The sequence below is a fragment of the Melozone crissalis genome, unplaced genomic scaffold (genome assembly GCF_028551555.1).
Source record: "Melozone crissalis strain CALT ecotype California unplaced genomic scaffold, PUWL_Pcris_2 ptg000086l_1, whole genome shotgun sequence".
In the NCBI taxonomy this organism is placed as follows: domain Eukaryota; kingdom Metazoa; phylum Chordata; class Aves; order Passeriformes; family Passerellidae; genus Melozone; species Melozone crissalis.
Genome location: NW_026535863.1, coordinates 468,968 through 493,835, shown reverse-complemented (window position 1 = coordinate 493,835; position 24,868 = coordinate 468,968). Strand labels below are relative to the sequence as shown.

The 24,868-nt window shown below is 56.5% G+C and overlaps 1 protein-coding gene across 7 annotated transcripts in view; it reads left to right on the top strand.

The window, feature by feature from the left end:
• PPFIA4 (PTPRF interacting protein alpha 4) overlaps positions 1 to 24,868 on the top strand; it is a 63,222-nt gene that overhangs the window by 37,090 nt on the left and 1,264 nt on the right. For 5 of the 7 annotated variants that reach the window (XM_054290656.1, XM_054290658.1, XM_054290660.1 and 2 more), the window contains 25 exons: positions 1,060 to 1,155; positions 1,683 to 1,904; positions 2,323 to 2,469; positions 2,563 to 2,701; positions 4,074 to 4,153; positions 4,943 to 5,074; positions 6,684 to 6,746; positions 7,913 to 8,004; positions 11,283 to 11,424; positions 11,649 to 11,854; positions 12,278 to 12,518; positions 12,711 to 12,746; positions 13,335 to 13,468; positions 13,610 to 13,767; positions 14,385 to 14,478; positions 14,696 to 14,777; positions 15,549 to 15,749; positions 18,229 to 18,291; positions 19,548 to 19,574; positions 20,460 to 20,635; positions 21,358 to 21,455; positions 22,066 to 22,241; positions 22,466 to 22,534; positions 23,112 to 23,289; positions 24,509 to 24,596. In XM_054290656.1, coding sequence (XP_054146631.1) covers positions 1,060 to 1,155; positions 1,683 to 1,904; positions 2,323 to 2,469; positions 2,563 to 2,701; positions 4,074 to 4,153; positions 4,943 to 5,074; positions 6,684 to 6,746; positions 7,913 to 8,004; positions 11,283 to 11,424; positions 11,649 to 11,854; positions 12,278 to 12,518; positions 12,711 to 12,746; positions 13,335 to 13,468; positions 13,610 to 13,767; positions 14,385 to 14,478; positions 14,696 to 14,777; positions 15,549 to 15,749; positions 18,229 to 18,291; positions 19,548 to 19,574; positions 20,460 to 20,635; positions 21,358 to 21,455; positions 22,066 to 22,241; positions 22,466 to 22,534; positions 23,112 to 23,289; positions 24,509 to 24,567 — 3,111 coding nt within the window. In that variant the 3' untranslated portion in view covers positions 24,568 to 24,596. The remainder of the gene's footprint in view (positions 1 to 1,059; positions 1,156 to 1,682; positions 1,905 to 2,322; positions 2,470 to 2,562; positions 2,702 to 4,073; positions 4,154 to 4,942; positions 5,075 to 6,683; positions 6,747 to 7,912; positions 8,005 to 11,282; positions 11,425 to 11,648; positions 11,855 to 12,277; positions 12,519 to 12,710; positions 12,747 to 13,334; positions 13,469 to 13,609; positions 13,768 to 14,384; positions 14,479 to 14,695; positions 14,778 to 15,548; positions 15,750 to 18,228; positions 18,292 to 19,547; positions 19,575 to 20,459; positions 20,636 to 21,357; positions 21,456 to 22,065; positions 22,242 to 22,465; positions 22,535 to 23,111; positions 23,290 to 24,508; positions 24,597 to 24,868) is intronic. The other 2 variants (XM_054290662.1, XM_054290661.1) reach the window with 2 other exon arrangements.

Sequence of the window (24,868 nt, the reverse complement as noted above, 5' to 3'; positions counted from 1 at the left end):
TTCCACTATCCCAGGTTACCCCAAGCTCTGTCCAACCTGGCCTTGGACACTTCCAGGGATAAAGTGTTCTTGAAGAGACATGAACTCTGTTTCCCTTCCTGGAATTTGTGCCCAGCCACTAGTCCCAAAAGGAAGGAGCCATTCTACAGCCTCTGCTGGCCAAATTTTGCTCCTCATTCCAGTTCCCAGGATAAATCTCATGGTATTTCCCAGGCTCCCAGGCCCCTCTCCTTTCAGGGACCATTCCCCACCCTCCCCTATCAGAGCAGGACACAGTGCCAGTGTTTACCCCCTTCTCCTGCTGCACTGGGTTCAGAATCTGTGTGGCTGTAAACAAGTAAAATGAGCTGGGAGGGAGCCCTGGGCTCACCAGGAAACCTTCCCTCAGTACTGAGCCTTCCCAGCACCTCTGACTTCCTCTCTCTTAGAATAATGGAATCATTAAATCTGGAAAAGCCTCCAACCTTTGACCAAACACTCCCATGCCCACTGAGCAATATTGTGAAGTTTCACATCCACTTGTTTTTCAAACACTTCCAGTGATGGTGACTCCATCACTGCCCTGGGTAGTTGTGCCAGGGCCTGACCACCCTTTCAGGGAAAGGCTTTTTCCTGATGTCCCACCTGACCCTCCCCTGGCATAGCTTGAGGCCCTTCCTTCTTGTCGGGTCCCTTTGTTCCCTGGGAGCAGAGCCTGACTGCCCCCCCCCCCCCGCCCCGGCTGCCCACTCCTGTCAGGAGTTGTGCAGAGCCAGGAGGTCCCCCTGAGCCTCCCTTTCTCCAGGCTGAGCCCCTGTAGCTCTCTCAACCACTCTTGGTGCTCCAGTCCCTTCCCCAGTTCTATTCCCTTCCCTAAACACACTCCAGCCCCTCAGTGTCTTCCTGGACCGGGAGGCCCAGAGGTGCCTCAGGATTCCAGCTGTGACCCCAGCAGTGCCAGCTCAGGGCTGTTCCTCACCCGCTCCCTCTGGAACCCCAGCCACGAGCAGGACTGTGGCAGGGAGCTGGTGCCTCAGCTCCCGCTGTCCCCGGTGCTGATCAGGTCCCTGTTCCCTGCAGGTGGCAGCTCTGCAGCAGGGCTCTGCCCGGGAGCCGGCGGCAGGCGAGCGCGAGGACAGGGAGCCCAAGGAAGCAGCACCCAAACTTCCATGGAAGGTGAGAGCCCAGCAAAGCCCTGCTCTGACCCTGCTCAGGGAGGCTGTCATTTCTCCCACCTCCCTGGTGCTGGCTCCAGGGTGCTGAAAGCTGTTTTCCCTCTCCTCTGGGTGCAGCCCCATGGGAAATGCCCTTCCTGGTGGGTGCAGGCCATTTCTGAGGGGGTGCACTGAATTTGTGCTTGGGTGCTCCAAGGGGTTCTGCTTCCCAGCGATCACAGAATGGTTTGTATGGGAGGAGACCTTAAAGGCCATCTTGTTCCAGCCCCCACCATGGGCAGGGACATCTTCCACCAGATGCTCTGCTCTGGTAAGCCCTCAGCCACCCCTATTCCATCATTCCTGTAAGCATCCCCATCCCTTGCTTGTGGAGGCTGTTGATGGAGGTCTCAGAGCCCCCTATCTCCACTTCCACCCCTTCACTGAGTCCCTGCAGGGCTACATTCCCACTTTGAGTAGCTGCAGGCAATGCCACAGCCTGGGAGCTTTGGAGCATCCCAGTATCCACCTCCCTCTGGTGCCTTGCAGCGTCTCTCCAATGGCTCCGTCCACGCGGACGACGAGGCTGGGCGGGTGGTGGAGCTGCAGGAGCTCCTGGAGAAGCAGAATTTTGAAGTGGTCCAGGCCAAGGAACGGATCTCTGCCTTGGCTGCCAGCGTTGCCGAGCTGGAGGAGGATCTGGGCACTGCCAGGAAGGATCTGATCAAATCTGAGGAGATGAGCAGCAAGTACCAGAGAGACCTCAGAGAGGTGAGTGAGTCCCTGTCCCCTTGCACTGCCCAGCCTAGGGCAGAGACCTCACTCTGTGTCCACTGGGCTGGGAGGGGATTGGAACTCCTGTTATGTGCAGGATGTTCTCCAAAAGAGGCCACTGCCTTTGGGAAATTGTCCCCAAGTCCATCAGCAGGACTTCCCTGAGGTTACAGACAGGCTCTCAGGTGTGCAGCACACCTGGGGCAGTGACCTGTGTCCTCTCTAGAAGGTTTTCCTGTGATTGTTTGAGTCTCCCTTCATCACTGTCCCATTCTGCTGTCCCTCATCCCCATGTCAAGGAGGGTTTTCCCATCCCTTAGACTCGGGGTGTCCCAGGCTCGGAGGAACTAGATGGCCTTGCTATTCCCAAAATGCTGTCACAGAGCAGGATGTGACAACCCCATCGCTTCCCCAGGCCCTGGCACAGAAGGAGGACATGGAGGAGAGGATCACCACGCTGGAGAAGCGGTACCTGGCAGCCCAGCGAGAGGCCACCTCCATCCATGACCTCAACGACAAACTGGAGAATGAGTTGGCCAACAAGGAGTCCTTGCACCGCCAGGTACTGACCCTGAGTGTCCCCTTGCCCAGGGCTGGGGCAGGAGGGGCGCTGGGTGGGCCATGCTGGGGTGGCACACACCCTGCTGTCCCGCAGTGCGAGGAGAAGGCGCGGCACCTGCAGGAGCTGCTGGAGCTGGCCGAGCAGAAGCTGCAGCAGACAATGAGAAAGGCAGAGACGCTGCCCGAGGTGGAAGCAGAGCTGGCCCAGCGCATTGCTGCACTCACCAAGGCAAGTGGCAGGGCTGGGGCCGGGCTGGAGCTGCTGGGGACGGCAGAGACCGGAGGGAACAGGAGGAAAAGGATCGAGGAGGGATGAGAGAGGGAGGGCAGGGATTGGAAAGAAGGGCAGGGGTCGGAGAGGGAGGGCAGTGCTGGGACCAGGGGAGGAGCTGGGTCTGGCTGCCCCCTTGTATTTGTCCAGGTTTAGAGCAAATTTGGGGAAGAATCCCCCAAAGGAGCTCCGGTGGGAAAAGCAGATCCAATCGGCCCCTCCCCCCAGCTGGTCCGGGAGGAAAAAATACCTCCTTGGAGAAAGGTGGAAAAAAACCTCTGTTTATTAAACAATAAAACCAAAACAATATCAAACAATGAGACCCCTTGCCACTCTAAAAGAGATGACAAACTGAGAAAACCCTGTCCTTGGGTTGCAGCTCACTCAGTCTCTGATCAGTCCCTTGGTGCTGGAATTGTTGCAGGCCAGGCCTGGCCCGGTGGGCCACAGCTGCAGCTGCCGGTGCTCTCCTGGGTGTTCAGTCCAGAGCAGTGTCAAGAGGTCCAAAGAAAAGGAAAAAACACAGTCCAGGGAACTTCTTTGCCTCAGCTAGCTAAACTAACTGAAAAGCAAAAGAAGAGCTCTGTCCCGCTGTCTGTCCATCCACAGACAACAACAGTCCAGGAGGAGGAATGTGGAGGAGTGACAGCAGTGTCTGGAGGAAAAAAAACTGCACTTCTCTCCCCCCTTCACTCTCTGCAATATGTCTTAAAGGTGCAAAACTTACTATTCAGCATAAACAGAACAAGATGATTGGGGATAAAAGCATCATACAGCCAACCCAGGACACCCCTGCAGCTGTGGAGCCCCTGGCAGCCTAAGGCATCCCACTCTGCTTCCCAGCTGTGGCCTCTCTGTCCCCTTGTCCCCCACTGCTGCAGGGACAAGGCACTGCCTTTAAAGGACACCTCAATGTGTCCTGCACATGAGAGGTTTGCTCCCTTCGCTCAGCCCCTTTCTCCAAGGCAGGGATGGCCCTGTCCATGTGGATGCCCTTTGGCTGGGGTGAGACCACTCTAAGATGAGGAGAAAGAGGAAGCACCAGGCTGGATTTTGGAGGGGGCAGGCCTGGAGGGAGGAATGGATGCAGCCATCCCTGACCTTCCTGGGTTCTAGAATGGTGTTTAGGCTCTCACAGAGCACCTCCAGTACCTGTCACCATGCCAGCAGGGCCGGTTTGGGCTCACAGGGAGCCCTGGCAGGGATGCAGGCAGAGGGAGAGAGCCCTGCATGCCAGGAAGGACTCAGATGCAGAGATGGACACCAGGATGCAGCAGGGCCCTCTTGGCTTTGGGAGCACCATCCGAGAAGGCTGCTCTGCTTTTCCCAGGCAGAAGAGAGGCACGGGAGCATCGAGGAGCACCTCCGGCAGCTGGAGACTCAGCTGGAGGAGAAGAACCAGGAACTGGCCAGGGTAAGTCCTGATCCTTGGTGCCTGGGTACCTGAGCACACATGGATTGCAGTTTGGGAGCAGCTTGGGACAACAGCCTGGTTAATCCTTTCCCATCTGGGACCACTTAAACTTGAGCCACACAAGAGCTCATGGCACTCTCTGCTGTGATTTCCCATCTCCCAGGCATCCAAGACTTGCTGTTAATATTCCACCCCCACTCCTCTCTCAGCATCACTCCCTGGGGGAAGCTGGAACCCCAAAGGGTGGAAGGGGAGGCTTCAGCAGTTCTTCCCCTGAGCCTGGATCAGCAGAATTAAAAGGGCAGGGAAGCTGAGTTGCTGTGCCCTGGGCTGCACAGTCCATTCTTCAGCTTATGTGCTTCTCAGCTGGGGCTGGGCTGTCCCTGCAGGAGGCTGTGAAGCCCATTTCTCGGGTCACCCAGGTGACATTACAGATGTGGCCCTGGGGAAGCCCCCAGATGTTTTGCCTTAAGACAGATATTTGAAAATTCAGAGGTTCCATGTCCAGTGGGGTCTGGAAGGTGCCCCCAGTGTGGGTATCCCTGGCAGACACACAGGAGAAGCTTTCTTGAGGGCCAGGCAGGCATGGTCTCCTTAATCCTTTTCTCTCCTTTTCATCCCTGGCTGGGAGGTGGCAGAGGCAGCAGGGCCAGCACAGAGGGTCCAACCAGGGTTTGTCCCCAGACACTGGGCCTGGTGGGCCAGCTCTGACACTGCAGCAGGCACAGGAAGGCAGGAGGGCACTGAGCCCCTGTGGATGTGACACAGGTGTCTCTGTGTCTGTCCCAGGCGCGGCAGAGGGAGAAGATGAACGAGGAGCACAACAAGCGGCTCTCGGACACCGTGGATCGGCTGCTGAGTGAGAGCAACGAGCGGCTGCAGCTGCACCTCAAGGAGAGGATGGCAGCCTTGGAGGAGAAGGTACTGCCTGGGGCAGGGCTCCTCTGGGGCTTGAGGGGTCTGCAGTCCCTCTGTGCTTCATCCAGCCATGGCCCAGGGCTGGAAGTGTCTGTGCAGGGCTGGAGAAATGGTAACGTGCAAGACATGGCTGTGCTGGGGCTGGTGGAGCACAGGGAACTGCTCTGGTCACCTCACTCAGGGAGACACCCTCCCCACCACTTCCCACCTCCCACAGCTGCAGGATTTGTCCTGCTCCTTTCCCTCACCTCCCTGTTTCTGCTGGTGCAGCCCTGATGCCACCTGTGCCCAGCTGTCAGAGCAAATCCCAGCTGCATTTTGCAGGAAAAATTGCAGTGTTCATCCTGTCCCAGTGCCCATCCCTCCACGTGCTACTTTAAAACTTCCCTGCCCCCAGCTGCAGACTGATTTCCCTTCTCCAAGCCAGGGCAGTGTCCATGAACATCTCCCACCTGACTCCTGGGGACTGGGTTTCCTGGGAGGAGCTGGCTGGAGCTGTGGCTGCCTCAGTGTGAATGGAATTAACTGGGAGCAGCTGGCTCCAAGCAAGCATCCATCCAGAGTGCCAGTGGGAGGTTAGGCCTTGGTGATTCAGCTCTCTCAGGGTTCCTGCCCTCAGCACACAGGTGCATCCCCCAACTGATGCCCCCAGGGCTGGCTCTGTCCCCCCACCCCATTGCTCTGCTCCTCCTGTCCTCAACCAAATGTGGCTATGCCAGCATGTCCAGTTATTCAGCAGATTTCTCTGGATAAAGAGCAGGACCCAACCTGCAGGGATGAGTCCAAATCCCACCCCAGCAAGCAACAGGGACCAGAGTGGTGACACGTTTTGAAGGGCATTGCCTGCTCCCCAGTCTGGTGCCAGCACTTGCCCACCCTGAGGGTTCATCCACGTCTTTCATGCACAAAAATGATCCTGTTTGGCTACCAGCACTTACCAAAAATGAGCACTGGTTCAGGTAGTTACAAACTCTCCAGGGGAGGTTTAGACAGATATTAGGGGGAAAAAAAAAATCAAGGAAATAATTATAGCATTGGAATAGACTGCCAAGGAGAGTGGTGGAGTCACCATCCCTGGAAGTGTTCCAAAAACATGGATGTGACACTTGGGGTCATGGTTTAGCTATGAACACAGCAGTGCTGAGGGGAATGGTTAGGCTCAATCTTAGAGGGCTTTTCCAATCTTAACAATCCTATGATTCTGTGACTCTATAAGCACATCTCCTTTCCCCCCTACCTACTCCCTAGCTCAGATGTAAGGGACATTTTTCCCTTTGATCTAGCTGCTCGAGGAGTTGTTCTTCTCTCAGACATATTTCCTAATCTTCAAGCCCCGTCCACCAAGTCCCTCATTGCCCTCCATGGCCATGCTCAGCCCCAGAGTGGGGCAGGAGTTGAGCTGTGGCCACCCTGCTTGAGAGGCAGGAGCTTTGCAGAAGAGACCTGTGCACAGGCAGGTGAGGAATAGCCCAGAGAGCCTTTTCCAGGTGTTCACTACACAGGAATTCCACACTGGCCATTCCGGGGAGGCCACGTGGCCATTTCCTAAATGGTCTCTCTTTTTCTTTCCTGTTTTTGTTCCCTTTTATTTTATTTTTGGTTTTCCTTAAAGAATACATTGTTACAAGAGCTGGAAAATACCCAAAAGCAGATAGAGGAACACCAGCATGACAAGGTAAATGCGGCTGCAGGGACCTGACCCAGTGATGGCAGTGCCTCACTCCCAACCCCCAGTTTGGGGCACTTGCTTCTTCTAAAATGCCCCAGTTTGTGGGCAGCAGAGCACCCAGCAGCAGGAGGCCACACACTCACCCATGCAGTGGCTGGATGGAAGCTGCCACCCCTCCCCAGAGAGCCCCGGGTCAGTTCCCTGCCATCCACGTTCTGTCACACTCATCCATCCCTGATTCTCTGTGCAGTGCTGGGGCCAGGCTGGCTTCACCCATGCCTGGAGGAGGGCTCAGGCAGCCACAGCCCCTGGCCCCTGAGGCTTCCCCAGGCTGGGGGTGCTGTGCCCTGTGCCCAGCTTGCAGGGACCCCGCAGTGTTCACACCCTGCTCTCAGATGAGGCACTTCAGCATCATCTGCATGAATGTGCTGAAGCCATCTGTCCTCAGTGGCCTAGCTAGAAAGCTGCAGGGACATGGCTTTTTGGAGCAATGGGAGCTTTTGGGATGTGCTGCATGTCTCATGCATGGTTTGGGGGATCAGGGGGCTGCTTTTCCCCTTGCCTGCAGGGAGCATGTGCTTATTCCTTGTGCTTCCCAGCGATGGGTGCTCAGGTCTGGGCAGGGCAGAGCTCGGGGACTCTCATGACACTGCTGGCACTTTGCCCATCCTGGCTTGGCCTGTTTGTGCCCCAGACTGGATCCTGCTGTGCCTGGGAGATCCCTTCTCCCCTCCCTCCCTGTCCATCTGCAGCCTCCCCTGGCATCTCCCAGCGCTGGATGTGGGCACAGCTTCCCCATGGGGATGGGACTGGGAGCAGGAGGGACAGGGCCAGCAGCAAGTTTGGCTGAGGGGTCCCTCACTGCCAGTCCCTTGCCAAGGGAGCACACACGTGCAGTCTGGAGAAGAAGCAGAGCATCCAAGTGGGAGCTGTTTTCCTTCATCTCCCAAAGCAGCATTCCCTGAGCACCTATGCCTGTCTGTCCTGATCCTCCCTCCCCAGCACCCTCATTCCCTCTGCCTGCATGAGCTCTTTCTTTGCTGATGTGTCTAAGATGCGTTAAACCTGGGGTAGGGAATGTAAACATGGCAATAGCCAAGGATGTGGATGGCCCCAAACCTGGCAGCTCTCCAGAGCAAACCCAAGCCCTGCCTGTCTCATCCCCCAAACAGCGGCGTTTGTCTGACGAGATCGACAAGCTGAGGCTGGAGGTGGATCAGCTCAAGACCAGGAGTGGGACATTTGTGGAGAGTGTGCACACCAGGTAAGTGTCCCCTGGCTTTGGGGGCAGTTTGCTTTGGGGGCCCCAGAGTGGTGCTGGCACTGGGTATTTCTGGTGCTCCAAGCTCCAGTGCTGGGCTGCAGGGTCCTCACGGCAGGGTCAGCTCCAGCTGTGCTGTCCCACCATGGATCTGTCCTGGGGTGGGACATGGACTCTTGAGAATAGCCCAGCCCAACTGAATGGCCCCAAATTTGCTCTTGTTTTTCTGCACAAGTGGCTTAGGACTTCTTTTGCTCTGAAAGCTGGATATTCACCAGAGGACTTTTCCCCTGTGGAGTACAGGGGATAGGTTTGCAAACCCAAAAAATGAAATTTCCTTTCCAGAAGGGAAAGCGAATCTTGTGATTTCAATGGGGACCAATAGGGCAATCTTTGGTGCAGGTCCCTGCCCTTGATGGCATGCCATGCCTTTTGATGGCTTTGACTTTGGGGAAGATTTTTTTCTTTTATTATTATTTTTTTTTTAAGTATCCATGCCATGTCCCTCATATCTTCCCCTCCAGGTTGTGTCTTCCTCCTTGACTTTTCCCCCTGCTTTTGCAACATCTGGGATGGTTAGTTTTGGCCTGTTTTCGTCCTTTGCACTGCACCTGATGTAATCCCGGTCCATTTTCTTGTAGTCAGAAAATTTCCCAATTTTCTTTTTTTTTTCCTTCAATTGCAATTTCTTTGATGGTATCTCCATCAATGTTTGTAAGTCCTTCTTTTCTGTTTTGTCCTTCAAAGGAGATGAATTTTGGCAAGCTTTGGTGCGTGTGAAATGAAATTTCATTTCATTCCTTGCGAACCTGAAAAGAAAGGCTTACAAACGCATTGGACTCCTCCTCCAGATGTGATATTAAAAGGAATCACATCTGGGGCAGAAGGAGGAATCGCTTTGGAGCTGTTGCAGGCAAAGGAGAATGAAGCCCCTCTGTCTCCAATGCAATGGTCCTCCCACACTCTTTCATTTAAAGTCAGCTGGGATATGGGGACATCCCAGCCCAGGGCACCAGGAGCAGAGGTGAGTCCATCAGGTCTCAGCCTCCAGCACTGACCAGGATACCCAGAGCTGCTTCAGGAAAATGGAGGTGGTAAAGGAGGGTGACAGCACAATGGCCCCACCTGGGACACCACACCCTGACCTGAGCACTTTCAGTGTGGGTTCAAGGCAGCAAGGAGTCAGTGGGAGCAACCAGTGAAGAAAATTCCCCTCTTAGCAAAGCTGGAAAAGATGGGGAGGAGCTGATGTAACCAGCCTTGGGCCTGTCAGCAGAAAGGAGAAGAAGGCCTGGAGACCCTGTGTCTGTCGTGGAGAGAAAAAATGGAGAGGGTGAGGATGAGCCTGTGAGGATGAAGGAGAGCTGAGTGCTGGAGCAGAGTCTGGAGCATGTGTGGGTTCTCTTTGCATGGGTCTGTAAGAGCAGGATGAACAATTTGGTGATGTTTTATATTTCTCAGGTGAAAAATCAGCAGAAATCGTGCATTGCAGAATGATCCCCCAGCTGAAATGTCAGCTTTTGTCTGAGGTGTTTTTATCTGGTTTTAGCTGGGCAGCAGCTTGTCATCAGCTCTGAAATCCCCGGAACTTGACTTGTGCCTTTGTCTGACACACCAGGCTCCAGCCATGCTGCTCATGGCGCTGATTTTGTCTCCAGGCCTGTATCTGCCTGACCTCCAGGCCTGACCTGATTCTGTATCCAGGCCTGCAAACCAGGCCCACCATGATGGAAAACCACCATCTGCCTCGGGCTGCTGCTTTTGTCATCTTAAATTCACCTTAAATTGAACAAACCTCGAGTCTCCAGTGGCACTGTATGTGGGGAGTAATCTCCCTGTGCCCAGGAATGTGCCTGGCTCAGCTCCATGGTTGGGTTTTCAGGGCCAAGAGGAGCAACTGGGCAAAGTGGAGACATGGAATGAGCACCATGAGTGGCTCCAAATGCCCTCCTGTCGAGCTGCTGCCTTGCTCTGCCTGGTGTGGGACTCACCAGGGCCTGGCCCATGCACCAGCCCTGGCAAGGAGGAGGAGGGTGAACAAGTCCCAGCTGGTTCTTGCTGGGAGGTCCCAACAATGCTCATGTCCTCACACCTGAAAGATGTTTCAGGTGGAATTTTATTCACTGTAATCACAGAATCATTGAGGTTGGAAGAGTCCTCCAAGGTCATCAAGTCCAACCTTCTTCACCCAAATACCAGCATATCCACTAAATCACATCACAAAGTGCCTCATCTACCATTTTTTGAACACTTCCATGGGTGGGAACTCCACCACTGCCCTGGGCAGCCTATGCTGGGGCCTGACCACCCTTTCCATTAAGAAATTTTTCCCAGTATCCAACCTGAACCTTCCCTTGAGGCCATTTCCCCTCATCCTGTCACTCACTGCTTGGGAGAAGAGACTGACCCTCATCGGGGCATTTCTCATGAAATGTTGGAATAAACATGAAAAGGACAAGAGCTCTCTGGCTCCTGCTGGGTACATGGAGATGGAGAAGACAATGAGCTGTGTTGGGACATTCCAGCTGCTTTGGAGAGGGAGGGGCAGGAGAGGCCTGTTCAGCCCTGGCTCCACAGCAGCCCCAGTGCAGGGGCTTTGGGGCAGAACTGGCTGGATGCCCTGATGGGTGCACAGAGAAGGGGGAGGGAGCAGCAGGGGAGGGCCCAGGGCTGAACTTCTTACAGTCTGGGAAAGTTGGGAGTCTCCAGAGGTCAGAGATCATCAGAGACTGCAGATTCCTCAGAAGGGGCAGCTCCAATCTCTGCTCTCTGTGAGCAGGGACAGGAGCCAGGGAGCAGCTGGAGCTGTGCCAGGGGAGATATCAGGGAAGGTTTCTCCCCCAGAGGGTGCTGGCACTGCCCAGGCTCCCCAGGGAATGGGCACGGCCCCAAGGCTGCCAGAGCTCCAGGAGTGTTTGGGCAGCGCTGCCAGGGATGCCCAGGGTGGGATTGTTGAGGGGTCTGTGCAGGGCCAGGAGCTGGACTTGATTGTTGTAGGTCCCTTCCAGCTCAGGATATTCTGTGATTCAATGATTCTGTGAGGGATTCTGTGAGTACATTTCCAGTTGCCCTGTGGGGAAATGGGGCACCTTTTTCCAGAGCCTGGTTTTGCATCCTTTCATGCCAAGCCGGCAAACATCGCTGGGATGGGCATCCTGCAGTGTTCTCTTCCTCCTGCTCCTTCTCCTCTGTCCCAAGAAGCCGGGGCTGCAAGGGGAGCAGCCTGAGGGTGAGGGTGTCCTGCACAGAGCAATGTCCCCCACAGAACTCTTTCTTCCCAGGTCCCATATGGGCAGTGCCACCGACCTGCGCTTCCCACTGGGAGCTGTGGTCCACGGCCCGGCCGAGCCCTTCGGAGCAGCCCCGGGGCTGCCCCGGGCACAGAAGGGACGATTCAGTGCCCGGAGAGAGGAGCCAGCCAAGGTAAAGCCTGTGCAGCCCAGAGTGAGGGTCTGCTCCCGCCCTGCATCCTGGAATTGGGGTCACATCTGGAGACTTGGGGCAGTTTCCTTCTGGTGCATTGATGGGGGAACATGGAAGGGTTTCTTATTCGGGTTACGTTGAGATAGAACTCCTGCATGGGGATCACAAGTCTGGCTTTTGGAGATGTGGGATTGCTGTGTAGGACTGTGGCCCTTGTTCCCCAGGACTGGGAGCAGGCCCAGGCAGGTGGGGTCCTGGCCACGGGGCCTCATGCCTTCGACAGCGACCCCGACATCTCCGATGTGGACGAGGATGACCGTGAGACGCTGTTCAGCTCCATGGATGTGCTCTCTCCTGGTGGGCACTCAGATGCCCAGACATTGGCCATGATGCTTCAGGAGCAGCTGGATGCCATCAACGAAGAGATCAGGTATGACCGTGGCCAAAACCCAGCACTGCCTTGCGCAGAAATGGCTCCAGGGGGACAACAAATAGCCAGTAGGCTCTGCTGGGCTAAAATTGGCGCCTTGATGTGTCTTCAGCCAGGGAAGTGGCTCCAGGACATCCAGCCACAGGGCTTGGTCCTTCCTGCCAAATCTCCTTGTCTCTCAGCTGCACCAGTGCTGGCTCAGAGGGTCATTACTTCAATCAATCATATTTCATATCCTCCATGGATATTAAAAGGAATCAGGGTGTGTCTCAGCTCAGGTTTTTATGGATCCTGATGGATCTTGTTGCCATTCTGGGAGGCTGGGGGTTGAGCACAGGACCAAGGTGCACTTCCCCATGATAGAGGCCCTGTGTCCCTGGGAAGGCGGGGAGCCAGGAGCCCTGAGTGCTGCTGCTCCCCCAGGATGATCCAGGAGGAGAAGGAGTCCACGGAGCTCCGTGCAGAGGAGCTGGAGACGCGGGTCACGAGCGGCAGCATGGAGGGCCTGAACCTCACCCAGCTGTGCAAGAGGGCCTCCATCCCCACCTCGCTGACAGCCCTGTCCCTGGCCAGCTCGTCCCCCCCGCTCAGTGGCCGCTCCACGCCCAAGCTGAGCTCCCGCAGCGCGGCGCAGGACCTGGACCGCATGGGGATCATGACGTTGGTGAGGAGCCGGGAGGGGCCGTGAGGTGGGAGCCATGCCCGGTGTCCACACGGGCCTGGCGGGGTGTGGGACAATGGGGTGCCCGTGTTTCTGTCTCCAGGCTGGCAGCCTGGCCCCGGGACTGCTCTTGGGGGGGTGCTCCATTAACTGCCCCCCTTTCTGTGTCTCTCTCGCTTTCCCCCTTGCAATCAGCCCAGCGACTTGAGGAAGCACCGGAGGAAACTGCTAGTGAGTGGCTCCCATCCCGTTGGTTTTTGTCCAAGCCCTTTTTCCAGCCTGCTCCTGGCTTTGTCCACACCAGGTCAGGGTGCAGCAGGCGCGGGATGGAGCTGGGGACCCCAGGGATTCAGCAGGAGGATCATGGGGATCCCGAAAGGTGCTTGGACATGTTCCCACTGGCAGCCTGGGGGGTCTGGCAGGACATGGGGAGGTTCAGAAAGCCACTGGGTCCTCAAACATTGTGTCCCCTCTGGCAACAGGGTGTCCTTGGGACATTCCCATCTGTGCTCCTCAGAGCCCTCTGATGAGGGCCAGCAGCTTCTGTCCCCACACCCTGACCTGGACCATGGGGCTGCATCCTCTCACCCCCCATTCCTAGAATCTCAGCCATACTGCCACATCCTCCCCATCTGCTTGGGCATCTGGAACCATTGCCAGAGCTCTCATTCAGGCCATTCCTGGAGCGTGGCAAAGCCCCAGCAGGGCTCTGGTGGCTCTTTTGGCCATGCCTCCATGGAGCAAGAGAGAGGCAGGCAGCAGGGCAAGGATGGAGCTGGGGTCTGGCCTCCCACCCTCACGGCCTCTCCACTTGTTCAGTCCCCCGCAGTTCGGGACGAGAGCCGGGAGGACAAAACCACCATCAAGTGTGAGACATCCCCGCCCTCCTCACCCAGGACACTGCGGCTGGAGAAGCTGGGCCACCCTGCTCTGAGTCAGGAGGATGGCAGGAGGTAAGTGGAGACCCTTGGCATCTCCCTTGGTTTGAGGATACACCTGGGGCACATGTGGGATGGGTGGGCTGGGGTTTGCCATGTGCCCTGCTCAAGAATAACCTAAAGGCTTTGCTCTTCCTCTCTCTCTTCCATCCCCAGCTCACTGGAGGACCAGGCTAGCAATCCCAGCAGCAGCCAGGACTCCTTGCACAAGGGCTCCAAGAGGAAGGGGATCAAATCCTCCATCGGGCGCCTGTTTGGGAAGAAGGAGAAGGGTCGTTTTAACCAGCTGAGCAGAGAAGGGTCCACGGGGCAGGGTCCGTGAACAGCCCTGTCCCTGTCTGTGCCATACCCTCCTCACCCTCTGGCTCTGTCTGCCATTGGGGTGACAGGGAGGGGCAGGGACACCCCTGCTGGTGTGGGGATGCTGGGGCCATGGCAGCTTCAGGGAAGTTGGAGCTTGGTGTTTTCTCTCCTTGGCCTTTCAGGCCTAAGCATGGTGTCACCTTAATGCTCTGTCAGAGCTGGGGTGTGGACAGTGACCTCCTGTCCCTGTATCTCATCTTTGATGTCCCCAGATCTACTTCCCTCCCCATGGATTTTGCAGAGCCTTTACTAGGAGCTGCTTTTCCATTCCCAAATCCTTTACTACTTCATGTTGAGCACTGTAGGACTCACTGATCTTTCTGGGTCCCTTCCAGAAGGGACTGTTCTGTGATTTTGGGATTCTGGGATTTGGAAATAGGAGGGATGGCAGAAGGGGGTCTGCGTGGGCTTCCCAGGGTGCTGGGGGGCCATGGAGGTGAGTTCCAAAGGGACACTGTTACCTTCTGTGCTGTCACTGTGTGTCTCCCTGGCATAGGGATGGTGACAATGCCCACACTGGCCCTGTGGGACATCACACTGACCTGAGGGTGTCTTGCTTGCCCAACAGTGCTGCTGACTGATGTGGAGGGGGGCATCCAGGACCCCCTGGGACTGGGCAAGCTGGGGGCTCAGGCTGAGAAGGATCGGCGCCTACGGAAGAAGTGAGTAAACTTCCCTACCCCAACAAAAATCTGATCTGCTGGGAAATCATGGGACAGGACTAGGAATTGCTGGGAAATCTCATCTTCACCCTCCCTTGGGCTTTGTTACTTCCTTCACAGCTTTGTATTCCTGCTGCTCAGGGCGTGTTCCCTTCAAAGAACTCTCCCTTCCACACAAGTCCCCCATAAATCACTCTTCTGCTTCTGTTCCTGCCAGGCATGAACTCCTGGAGGAGGCTCGGAGGAAAGGATTGCCCTTTGCCCACTGGGATGGCCCTACTGTTGTGTCCTGGCTGGAGGTGCGTGCCCATGGACTGTCCCCATGCTGTCCCCACAGTCTGTGTGTGCCACCATGTCCCACCACGCTCGGTCCATGTGCACAGCTGGGGCCTGCAAATCCTGGGAGAGCAGAGGAGATCCCTGCATCCCTCACAGGGCCTGTGGAATTGCGGTTTGAGTAGAGCTTTGGGTTTGAGCATAAGTTTGAGGAGGAGTGGCTGAGGGAGCAGGGGGCTCAGCCTGGAGAGAAGGAGGCTCAGGGGGGACCTTGTGGCTCTGCACAGCTCCTGACAGGAGAGGACAGCTGGGGGATCGGGCTCTGCTCCCAGGAACAAGGACAGGATGAGAGGGAACAGCCTCAGGCTGTGCCAGGGGAGGTTCAGTTTGGATATTGGGAAAAAGGTCCTCAGTGAAAGGATGGTTGGGCCCTGGCACAACTGCCCAGGGCAATGGTGGGGTTGCCATCCCTGGAAGTGTTCGAAAGATGTGTGGACGTGGCACCTGGGACATGGGTAAGTGGTGAATGTACCAGTGCTGGGGGAACGGTTGGAACTGATCTTAGAGGGCTTTTCCAACCTTAATGATTTTGTGAAAAGCTCTGTGGATGCTCTCTCCGTGTGCTGTGCCCATCAGGCACAGGGATGCTGGGCCTCCCACAGGCCACCTCTGCAAGGTACAACTAAGCCAAGAATCCCCACATGGGCGTTCAGCTTTGAATCTGGGCTCTAGAGAGGGTGGCCACGGGAGCCAGGGTAGCAGTGCCAGGCAGTCACTGCTGTCCCTGTCCCCAGCTCTGGGTGGGGATGCCAGCCTGGTACGTGGCCGCGTGCCGGGCCAACGTTAAGAGCGGGGCCATCATGTCGGCCCTGTCGGACACCGAGATCCAGCGCGAGATCGGCATCAGCAACGCCCTGCACCGCCTCAAGCTGCGCCTGGCCATCCAGGAGATGGTGTCCCTGACCAGCCCCTCGGCGCCGCCCACATCCCGCACGGTGAGTGTTGCCTGCCCTCCCTACCCTCCCTGGGCCGCACAGCGAGATCCCTGCCCTTCACGGGCCGCACAGCGAGATCCCTGCCCTTCATGGGCCGCACAGTGAGATCCCTGCCCTTCTTACCCTCCCTGCCCTCCCTGGGCCGCACAGCGAGATCCCTGCCCTTCACGGGCCGCACAGCGAGATCCCTACCCTCCCTGGGCCGCACAGCGAGATCCCTGCCCTTCACGGGCCGCACAGCGAGATCCCTGCCCTCCCTGGGCCGCACAGCGAGATCCCTGCCCTTCATGGGCCGCACAGTGAGATCCCTGCCCTTCTTACCCTCCCTGCCCTCCCTGGGCCGCACAGCGAGATCCCTGCCCTTCATGGGCCGCACAGCGAGATCCCTGCCCTTCTTACCCTCCCTGCCCTCCCTGGGCCACACAGCGAGATCCCTGCCCTCCATGAGCCGCACAGCGAGATCCCTGCCCTCCCTGCTCACCCTGCCCTCCATGGGCCACACGGTGAGTGCTGCCTGCCCTCCCTGGGCCGCACAGCCTGCTCCCTGCCCTCCCTGCTCACTCACACCTCCATGGGCTGCCCAGCGTGCTCCCTGCCCTCCCTGCTCTCCATGGGCCGCACAGTGAGTGATCCCTGCCCTCCCTGCCCTCCTGGCCTGTTGCTGTTTGTTTGTGGGTCCCTGGGGAGTCCCCAGGCCCCCCTGAGCTGTGTGTGTTCTCTGGTAGCGCACGCAGGCAAGGAGACTCCACAGGGCTTCTGAGGGTGCTGATTAGGTGAGGGTTTGTTGGGGGTCCCACCCTGCGAGCAGCATGGTTCTTGAGGGAGAAGGAGGGAAGAGGGAGGGAGGGGAAAAGGGCCCAGAGAGAGCCTGGTCTGCCTCCCACAGCTTAACAGGGAGATTCAAAGTGGGCACGGAATAAGCCTTGGGCCAATGGAATTACAGATCCATGACACTTCAGGGGAGGATCACAGGCTTGGAATAAACCCAACATTTTCAAGGGGTGAGGCAGGGCAAGCCATTTAACTAAAATTTAACACCACACTTGCCCTCCTTTCCCTTGGGACCACTGTGGCAAACATGGCCATGGAGGGGTGATGTCCCCTCGCGGACTGGTCAAACCACTGGATGCTCATCCCCCAGCACAAATGGGGATTCCTAGCTGGAAGCATGAAGCTCTTTCCAGTTTCAAGGCTCCTGCCACTCACATGGTGTTCTCAGCAGGAGGCCAATCTTGCAAAGAGCAGAACTCAAGGCCTGGCTGCCCTGGAGTAGAACTCCATCCAAAGAGCAGAAATCCAAACATTCCTGCTGTTTAGGGCCAGCTTGGTGGCACAAGCCTCTTTCCCAATCATTTCAACACAAGACTTTTCCATCTCAGAGCAACTGCAGATCCCTGCCTTTGGTAGAATGGAGGGATTTTGTCTTTTGCTGGTCCCCAAAGGCCTTGAGGAGTTAATGATGGCCAAGTAATGCCAAATCACATCTGTAGACTTGCAGCTGGCAGAAGGAAGGCTGCTATGTCCCCCCCAGATGGCTGTGTCTGGGGTCACAACTGATGGGGATAGGCCTGCAGGCTCCCTGAGCATCACACTGAAGTGGAAAGGGAGATGAATGAAGGTCCTTGGTCTGCTCTCTGTGTCTGCATGGACAGCCCAGGGTCCCCTTGGGCATTGGGTGTCACCAGGTTGAGCTGCAAGCCTGTGGGGTGTCCCCAGGACACAGCACATGGTGGTCTGATCCTCCACCAGCCTGAGCCAGGCTTGGTTCCAGCACAGTTGGTCCTGACAGAGGCTGGACATGAGCCCAGGTGTGCTCAGCTGGGCAGAAAGGCCAAGGGCACCTGGGCTGTCCCAGCACTGTGGTGGCAGCAGGCCCAGGGCAGTCCCTGCCCCTGTGCTGGCACTGCTGGGGTCACACCTGGAATCCTGGGGGACTTCTGGGCACTTGATGACAGCAGAGACCTGGAGGGGCTGGAATGAGTCCAGGGAAGGGAACAGAGCTGGGGAAGGGGCTGGAGCACCAGGAGCAGCTGAGAGAGCTGGGAAGGGGCTCAGCCTGGAGAAAAGGAGGCTCAGGGGGGACCTTGTGGCTCTGCACAACTCCTGACAGGAGGGGACAGCTGGGAGGAGTTGGGCTCTGCTCCAGGGAACAGGGACAGGAGGAGAGGGAATGGCCTCAAACTGTGCCAGGGGAGGTTCAGGTTGGATACTGGGGAAAATTTCTCCCCTGCAGGGCTGATCAGGCCCTGGCACAACTGCCCAGGGCAGTGGTGGGGTCACCATCCCTGGAAGTGTTCAAAAATGAGTGGATGTGGCACTTGAGGACATGGTTTAGTGCTGAGCACAGTGGTGGTGCTGGCTTAGGGGTTGGACTTGATGATATTTCAGCCTTAATAATTCCATGATTCCATGGTGGTTGTGAACTGAGGCCATGTTTCTGTGGTGGTTTGCCCTGACCCCTCTGCTCTCTTCCCTGCAGTCCTCTGGCAATGTCTGGGTCACCCACGAGGAGATGGAGAACATGGCAACTTCCACCAAGACGGTGAGGCTGGGCAGCCCCAGGGTGCTGGGGGAAGCCCCTGGGGTGTCAGGGTCCAAACAGCTCCAGGTGTGGTGACCCAGAGGGAAGGGGCTCCCTCACATGTCAGCTCTTGGACAGCACCCTGCAGCTCTTTAGAAGCCCTCTTTCAACCTTTTATGTCCCAGCAGTTTCTAAAAGCCCATCAGATTTTTTCCTTGTGGATATCAGTGGGTTTCTGGAGCAGCCTGGCTGTTTGGGAGTTAAAGACAAAACCCAGGAGTGATCTCAAGACACATGAGATCCCTGAGCCTTTCTGCACCCAAGTCATGGTCTAATCCCCCAGTGACCCCAGCATACCCAAATATTGTCCCCACCATGTGTCCCTGCCAATGCCTGACAGCCTGGGGTTCCTTGCAGGGATGTGTCCAAGCTCCCAAAAGCTCTGGCTCCTTTGGAGAGATGGAGTCACACTCCCTTCCCTGCAGCCTGATCACCCCCTGTCCGTGTCTCAGAGCAGGGCAGCATTTCAGATTTGGGTGGGAATTGTGTGTCCAAGGCCAGGCTGGCACACCCTGGGCAGTGGAAGGTGTCCCTGCCCATGGCAGGAGTGGAATAGGATGAGCCCTTCTAATCCAAACAAGTTTGGGGTTCTCTGAAATAGGCATTTTCTTGAAGCTTTTGTTGAGTAGCAGGGATGTGCCACTGTCCCTTGGCAGGTTTTGTGGGCTCTTTTCTGGGGAAAACCAGCATAAGTTGGCAATGGAGGAAATCACTACAAAATCAGCAAATTGGCTTGGGCAGCCCCTGTGGGTCATGACAGATGTACTGATGCTTAATTCTCTTTCTTCCCTCTGAACTGGGGGACCTAAGAACTCTCTGTGTTTCCCAGGAACGATGAACAAGCCCCAGGGTCAATGCCATCTCCAGCCCAAGTCTCATCCTATCTCCTCTTCTTTCTTCTCCTTCTCCTTCTCCTTCTCCTTCTCCTTCTCCTTCTCCTTCTCCTTCTCCTTCCCCTTCCCCTTCCCATTCCCCTTCTCCTTCTCCATCCTGTATTCTTGGTTACAGAAGGGGTGGGAACCAGGCCCAGCAGGGTCAGGGTGTCCCCATCACTGTGGGGACAAGGCTGAGGTCCCCAAGGCATAAGAGTGAGCCTTGTTCCCGTGTCCCTCTGTGCTGAGGGGTCTCAGTGTGCGTGGTAGGCCCTGTCCCTGCAGGGCCAGCAGGTACTGACTGCACTGTCCTTTCTGTTGTCATGCTGCGTGTGTCACTCTTAGGACACAGAGGAAGGCAGCTGGGCACAGGTGAGGTCCCCGGGTCACTCCTGTCCGTGGGCGGTGCATGGGGTGGTCGGGGGGAGCTGGACATCCCAGGGGATGTGTGGGGCATTGGTGTTCACCAAGGCCTTGGAGGCTTTACCTACACCCTGTGGCTGCTCCTCTGGGCCATCTCTCAGGTACAGGATGTCCTCCTGGGCCCTTCTCTGCTCCAGGCGGTGGCTTTTTCTGGGACCCCTGTGAGATCCAGAGCCTGTGTTAAGAACCCCCACCTGTGTGATCACCCTGCATGCAGGCAGGATTCGAGCTGCACACTTGCTTTTCACGTATTTTGTAGCCCCAAGTCCATACAGATGATTTTTATGAACCAAAAAGGTGGGAGGAAAGAGTCCTGCTTGGATCCATCTCTTCTGGTTTTATCCCTCTCAAATGTTTTACTTTCCTTCTGATGGATTTTAATTCATTTTTGGACCCAAAATCAGCTTGCAGTAGAAGTGAATGGGTGGGTTTTTTTCCCAAAACTGACTTTTTTTTTGTTTGTTTTGAAGTCATAAAATAGAGATTCTTAAACTAGAGATTCGTAAAAATGGGTTGGGAATGTACTGGAACCTGTTTCTCAGTTGTTTTGTCTTTCAATGACTGTGCTTCTTCCAGAGGCAGCTGCTCATAAAGTCCAGTTATCCCTTGCCATTTTTTTTGGCTATGCTTTGCCTCCTGGGGGGACATGAGTAGGTCACAGTCCATGGCCAACAGGGCTGTTCCCTCCAGCTCCCTCAGTGTCACCCAGGGCTGACTCCTCTGGCCTGGCTTTGGCCTCAGGACAGTGACCCTCCTGGGCTCTCACTGATCTGGGATTCTGAAGCTCCACCAAGCCCTGGGTTCTCCCCAGCTTCTCCATGTGCTTCTGTGCAGACCTTGGCCTATGGGGACATGAACCACGAGTGGATTGGGAACGAGTGGCTGCCCAGCCTGGGTCTGCCCCAGTACCGCAGCTACTTCATGGAATGCCTGGTGGACGCGCGCATGCTGGACCACCTCACCAAGAAGGACCTGAGGGTGCACCTGAAGATGGTGGACAGCTTCCACCGGTGAGTCCTGGCCCTCAGAGCTCCCCAGCGTGCCCATGGAGCAGAGGAGAGGGGGATTTGAGGGATTCTCCCCTGTCTTGGGCAGCCCTGGATGGCTCTTCCAGGCTGGACTCACCACCCTGAGCTGGACTCACTCACCCCCAGCTCTTAGGGGCAGAAGTCCTCCTTCACCTCACTGCCTGCTGTAGAATTGCAGGGGACCAGGCCTTCCCCTGGCTGTGAAGCAAACCATGGGCAAAACTTCAGGTTCATCCCACCTGGTGCTCCACTGCTGTCTGCCAGCAGCCCAGTGGGAGAAAGCTTGTGCCATCCAAGCCATGGCTCCAGCACCAGGATCCAACCCTGCCATGGGGTTCCCACTGCCCACCCTGACCCATGGGCCTGCCAGGGTCACCTCCAGCCTCCCTTCAGCCTGGTGCAGCCCCCATGGGCTGGTTCCCCCTTCCCTCTCCAGCAACCACGTGTGAGCATTGTTTGGATCTGCTCTCAGGCAGCTGGAACGGGCTCAAACTGATGGAGTGGGGAATTGCCATGGAAGGGAGGGACATTCCCCATTGTCCAGCTTTGGGTTCTGTCTGTCCTGACCCATCCCTGGCCTGAAGCATCCTTTGGGCATGTGGGAGCACACAGAGAGGGAGGTTCCTAGCCAGGTCCCTCCCAGCCAGGTGTCCTGGAGGGCTGGGTAACCCCTTGTGTCCCTCGTGTCCCCTCGTGTGTTGCAGCACCAGCCTCCAGTACGGCATCATGTGCCTCAAGAGGCTCAACTATGACCGCAAAGAGCTCGAGAGGAGGCGAGAGGAGACCCAGCATGAAATCAAAGGTCAGCACCCCCTGTCCAGCTCCAGAACAGGACAGAAACCTCCCAGGAGATATCCAGGGCCGATCTCTCTTATATCTCTTATTTTTAACCCATTATTTCTGAGCCCCCAGTGCTGTTCTCCTGAGGCACCTTCCTGCTGCTCCAAGTGCCTTTATCAGCTGGCCCCAAGCAGGCATGAGGAGGGAGGAGGGGGAAACAAAGATGCAGCCTGAGCATCCCATGATCTTCTCTGCCCATTTCACTGCTCAGGACATCCCCAGCTTGCTCAGCCTCCCCTTCCTCGTCAGGGAGGTTGTGAGATTCCCTGTGCATCTGGCTGCTGCTTGGATTACATCTCATTATTGATAATGCCCCTAATTACATCAGCAGCCATGGGTTCTTAGGATTAATTTTCACAGTTGTTTTCTGCCTGTTATTTCAGCTTTGAGCTTGGTAAATTGAACTGAGCTGGTTTTGGCACTTGAGCTCCCGGTTTTGCTGCTGGCTTGGGAAGGAGAGTCCCAGGATCATCCTGGAGCAAAGAGAAAGGGCCTCAGGACATCCCCAGAGCTCCTCAGAGCCACGAGTGTGTTGTGAGGTGGCCCTGAGCCGTGCCCTTGCTGTCCTGCAGATGTGTTGGTGTGGACCAATGACCAGGTCATTCACTGGATCCAGTCCATTGGGCTGCGCGAGTACGGGAACAACCTGGTGGAGAGTGGTGTGCACGGGGCCCTGCTGGCCCTCGATGAAAACTTTGACCACAACAGCCTGGCCCTTGTGCTGCAGATCCCCACTCAGAACACCCAGGTAGGAGCAGCATCCTTGGGGGATTTTGGAGAAGAGTGGCCAGTGTGGGACATGGCTGTGGTGTGACCACACCCGTGTCACCAACCCAGCTTTGCCTTTTAAAGCAGAGCTCTCCTATGGCATGGGGGCTCTTTCTGTCACACTCAGGCTTTCCTAGAATGGAAATTTGGGCTGGAAGCACATTCCCCATTGATGGGGGATCATAATTTTTTGGTTAATTGCAGGCTCGACAAGTGCTGGAGAGGGAATTCAACAACCTGCTCGCCTTGGGCACGGACCGGAGGCTGGATGATGTGAGTGCCAAACCTCTCCATGTTCTGTGTGGCTGGGGAAGGACTTGGGGGTGTAGGTGGATGAGTGTGCCCCAGCCCCGTGCTCTGGCAGCCCAGAACCCCCCTGTGCTGGGCTGATCCCCCAGGGGGGAAGCAGGGCAGGGGGGATTCTGCCCCTGGGCCCTGCTGAGGTGAGGCCCCACCTGCAGAGCTGCCCCAGCCCCAGGCTCCAATATCAGAAGGACATGGAGCTGCTGGGGCAAGTCCAGAGGAAGAGCTCTGAGAGCTGGAGCTCCTCTGCCATGAGTCAGCATCCCTTGGAGTCTTTACTGGGACTTTTGTGTTAATGTCTCCAAGGCATCTTTGCAGGCAGGCTGCAAAGCCAATCTGTCCCTTCTCTGCAGGCTGCTGTAGAGAAGAGACAGATGAGCTGGAAAGGATGAAGCCAATGCCATGGGATCCCAGCAAGATGTCCTGTGTCCTTTAATCCCACACTTTTCTAGAGCTGGTCACCAAGGACAGGCCTACCCTTGTTAGCTCACAGGGCCAGGAGGTGCTGCTGGCACTGACCCCGGCCTGTCACCGCTGTTCCCTGCAGGGTGATGACAAAACCTTCCGTCGGACGCCGTCCTGGCGCAAACGCTTCCGCCCGCGGGACGTGCACAGCATCAACCTCCTGAGCGGCTCTGCCGAGACCCTCCCCGCCGGCTTCCGTGTCACCAGCCTCGTGCCACTGCCCCCTCCGGCTGCTCCCGCCAAGAAAATGCCCCCGGAAGGTCGGTCAGCCCTTCTCCAGGGGGCCCTCTCCTACCCCTGCTCAGAATGTTATGGAATGTGGGGAAGGATGTGCCACCAGGAAAGGAAAGGGATGGGGGGAGAAGGAGGAGGAGGAGGAGGAGGAGGAGGAGGAGAAGGAGAAGGAGAAGGAGAAGGAGAAGGAGAAGGAGAAGGAGGAAGAGGAGGAGGAGGAGGAGGAGGAGGAGGAGGAGGAGGAGGGAGAGGGAGAGGGAGAGGGAGAGAGGGAGTGACTTGCTGGTCAACCAAGATGCTCAATCCATATGATCCTGGAGCAGTGGCCTGCTGGCAATGTTTTACTGAAAGGATCACTTCAGACCTATGTGTGAGTTCTTGGTTATGAACTACAAGAGCCAGTTAGGGGCCAGGATTGTGGCATATAGTGGGATATGTCACCCAGGGGCTGCCAGGATGCAGGAGTCCAGTCTGGGCCAGTTTTATCCATTCTGGTTTTGGGAACCACCCCCAAAGGGAGGAATAACTGGCTCCATTTGCCTGAGCTCTCCCAGGGCTGGCAGGACCTGCTGGGATACCCTGCCTGCCCTGCCTGTGGTGCTGCTGTCCTGTTTTATGTCCCAGAATCTGCCCCCAACAGACAACTCCTTTCTTCAAGGTGTCTTGGTCCCTTCCAAAGCCATAGGTAGGCAGAAGCTCCAGCCAGGTCACTACAATTTGTTCCCTGGACCATGCACCCTGGTCCCACTATCCCAAGTGAGCAGCTGCTCCCCACTGGAGCAAAGCTGGCTTCATCAGACTCAGAAATGAGGATGGGAATGAGAATTAAGAAGCTGTGTACTTACCTTCCAACTCCAAACCCCAGATTCAGCTCTTCTCCTGTCTCCAGTGTGGCTCAGAGGTCCCAGCTTTCCATCCAGCAGTTTGGGTCAAGCTTCTGTTTGACCTTTACCACCCCATCCCTGGAAATTTCAGTTCCCCTCTGGCTGAAGACAGTGAAACCTGGGACAGAATCCCACCCAGACAGGGAGCAGGGTGCTCACTGCCCAGGGCAGGATGGCAAGTGGCAATTTCCCAAATGTCCTGGAGCCTCAGGAGCATCAAGAGCCAAACGTGGCTCTTCCTATGACCCTCATCTTCACGTGGCTGCAGTGCACAGTTGCTGCTCAATAAACACAGGATTTGGGGATGTTGGGGGCTAATTGGAGCAGTCACTAATTGCTTTGCTTTTTGGTTCCCTTCCAGTCAGTGCCTCCGGGTCCCCAAGGCTGGAGACCTCCACGGTCCGGACGTACTCGTGTTGAGGGTCAGCGAGATGGGAGCCAAGCCCTGGGTGAGTGCTGGGGACCAAGGGCAGAGCAGGAGCCCCAGCAGCACCCAGGCAGGGAGGGTCTGCCCTCACCAGGGTTTGGCCATGGAGGACCAGGGAGAGCTCAGTGGTGGGGGAGCTGCTGCTGCCCCAGGCTCACAGGGATGATGCAGGAGGGATGTTCAGTGTCCCACCACATGCGGTTTGTCCACTCTTGGACAGACGGCTCCTCTGGTGACCCCAGGTGCCATTCCCACTTGGGTGAGGGAAGGATAGTCAAGCACTTCAGGCAGGCT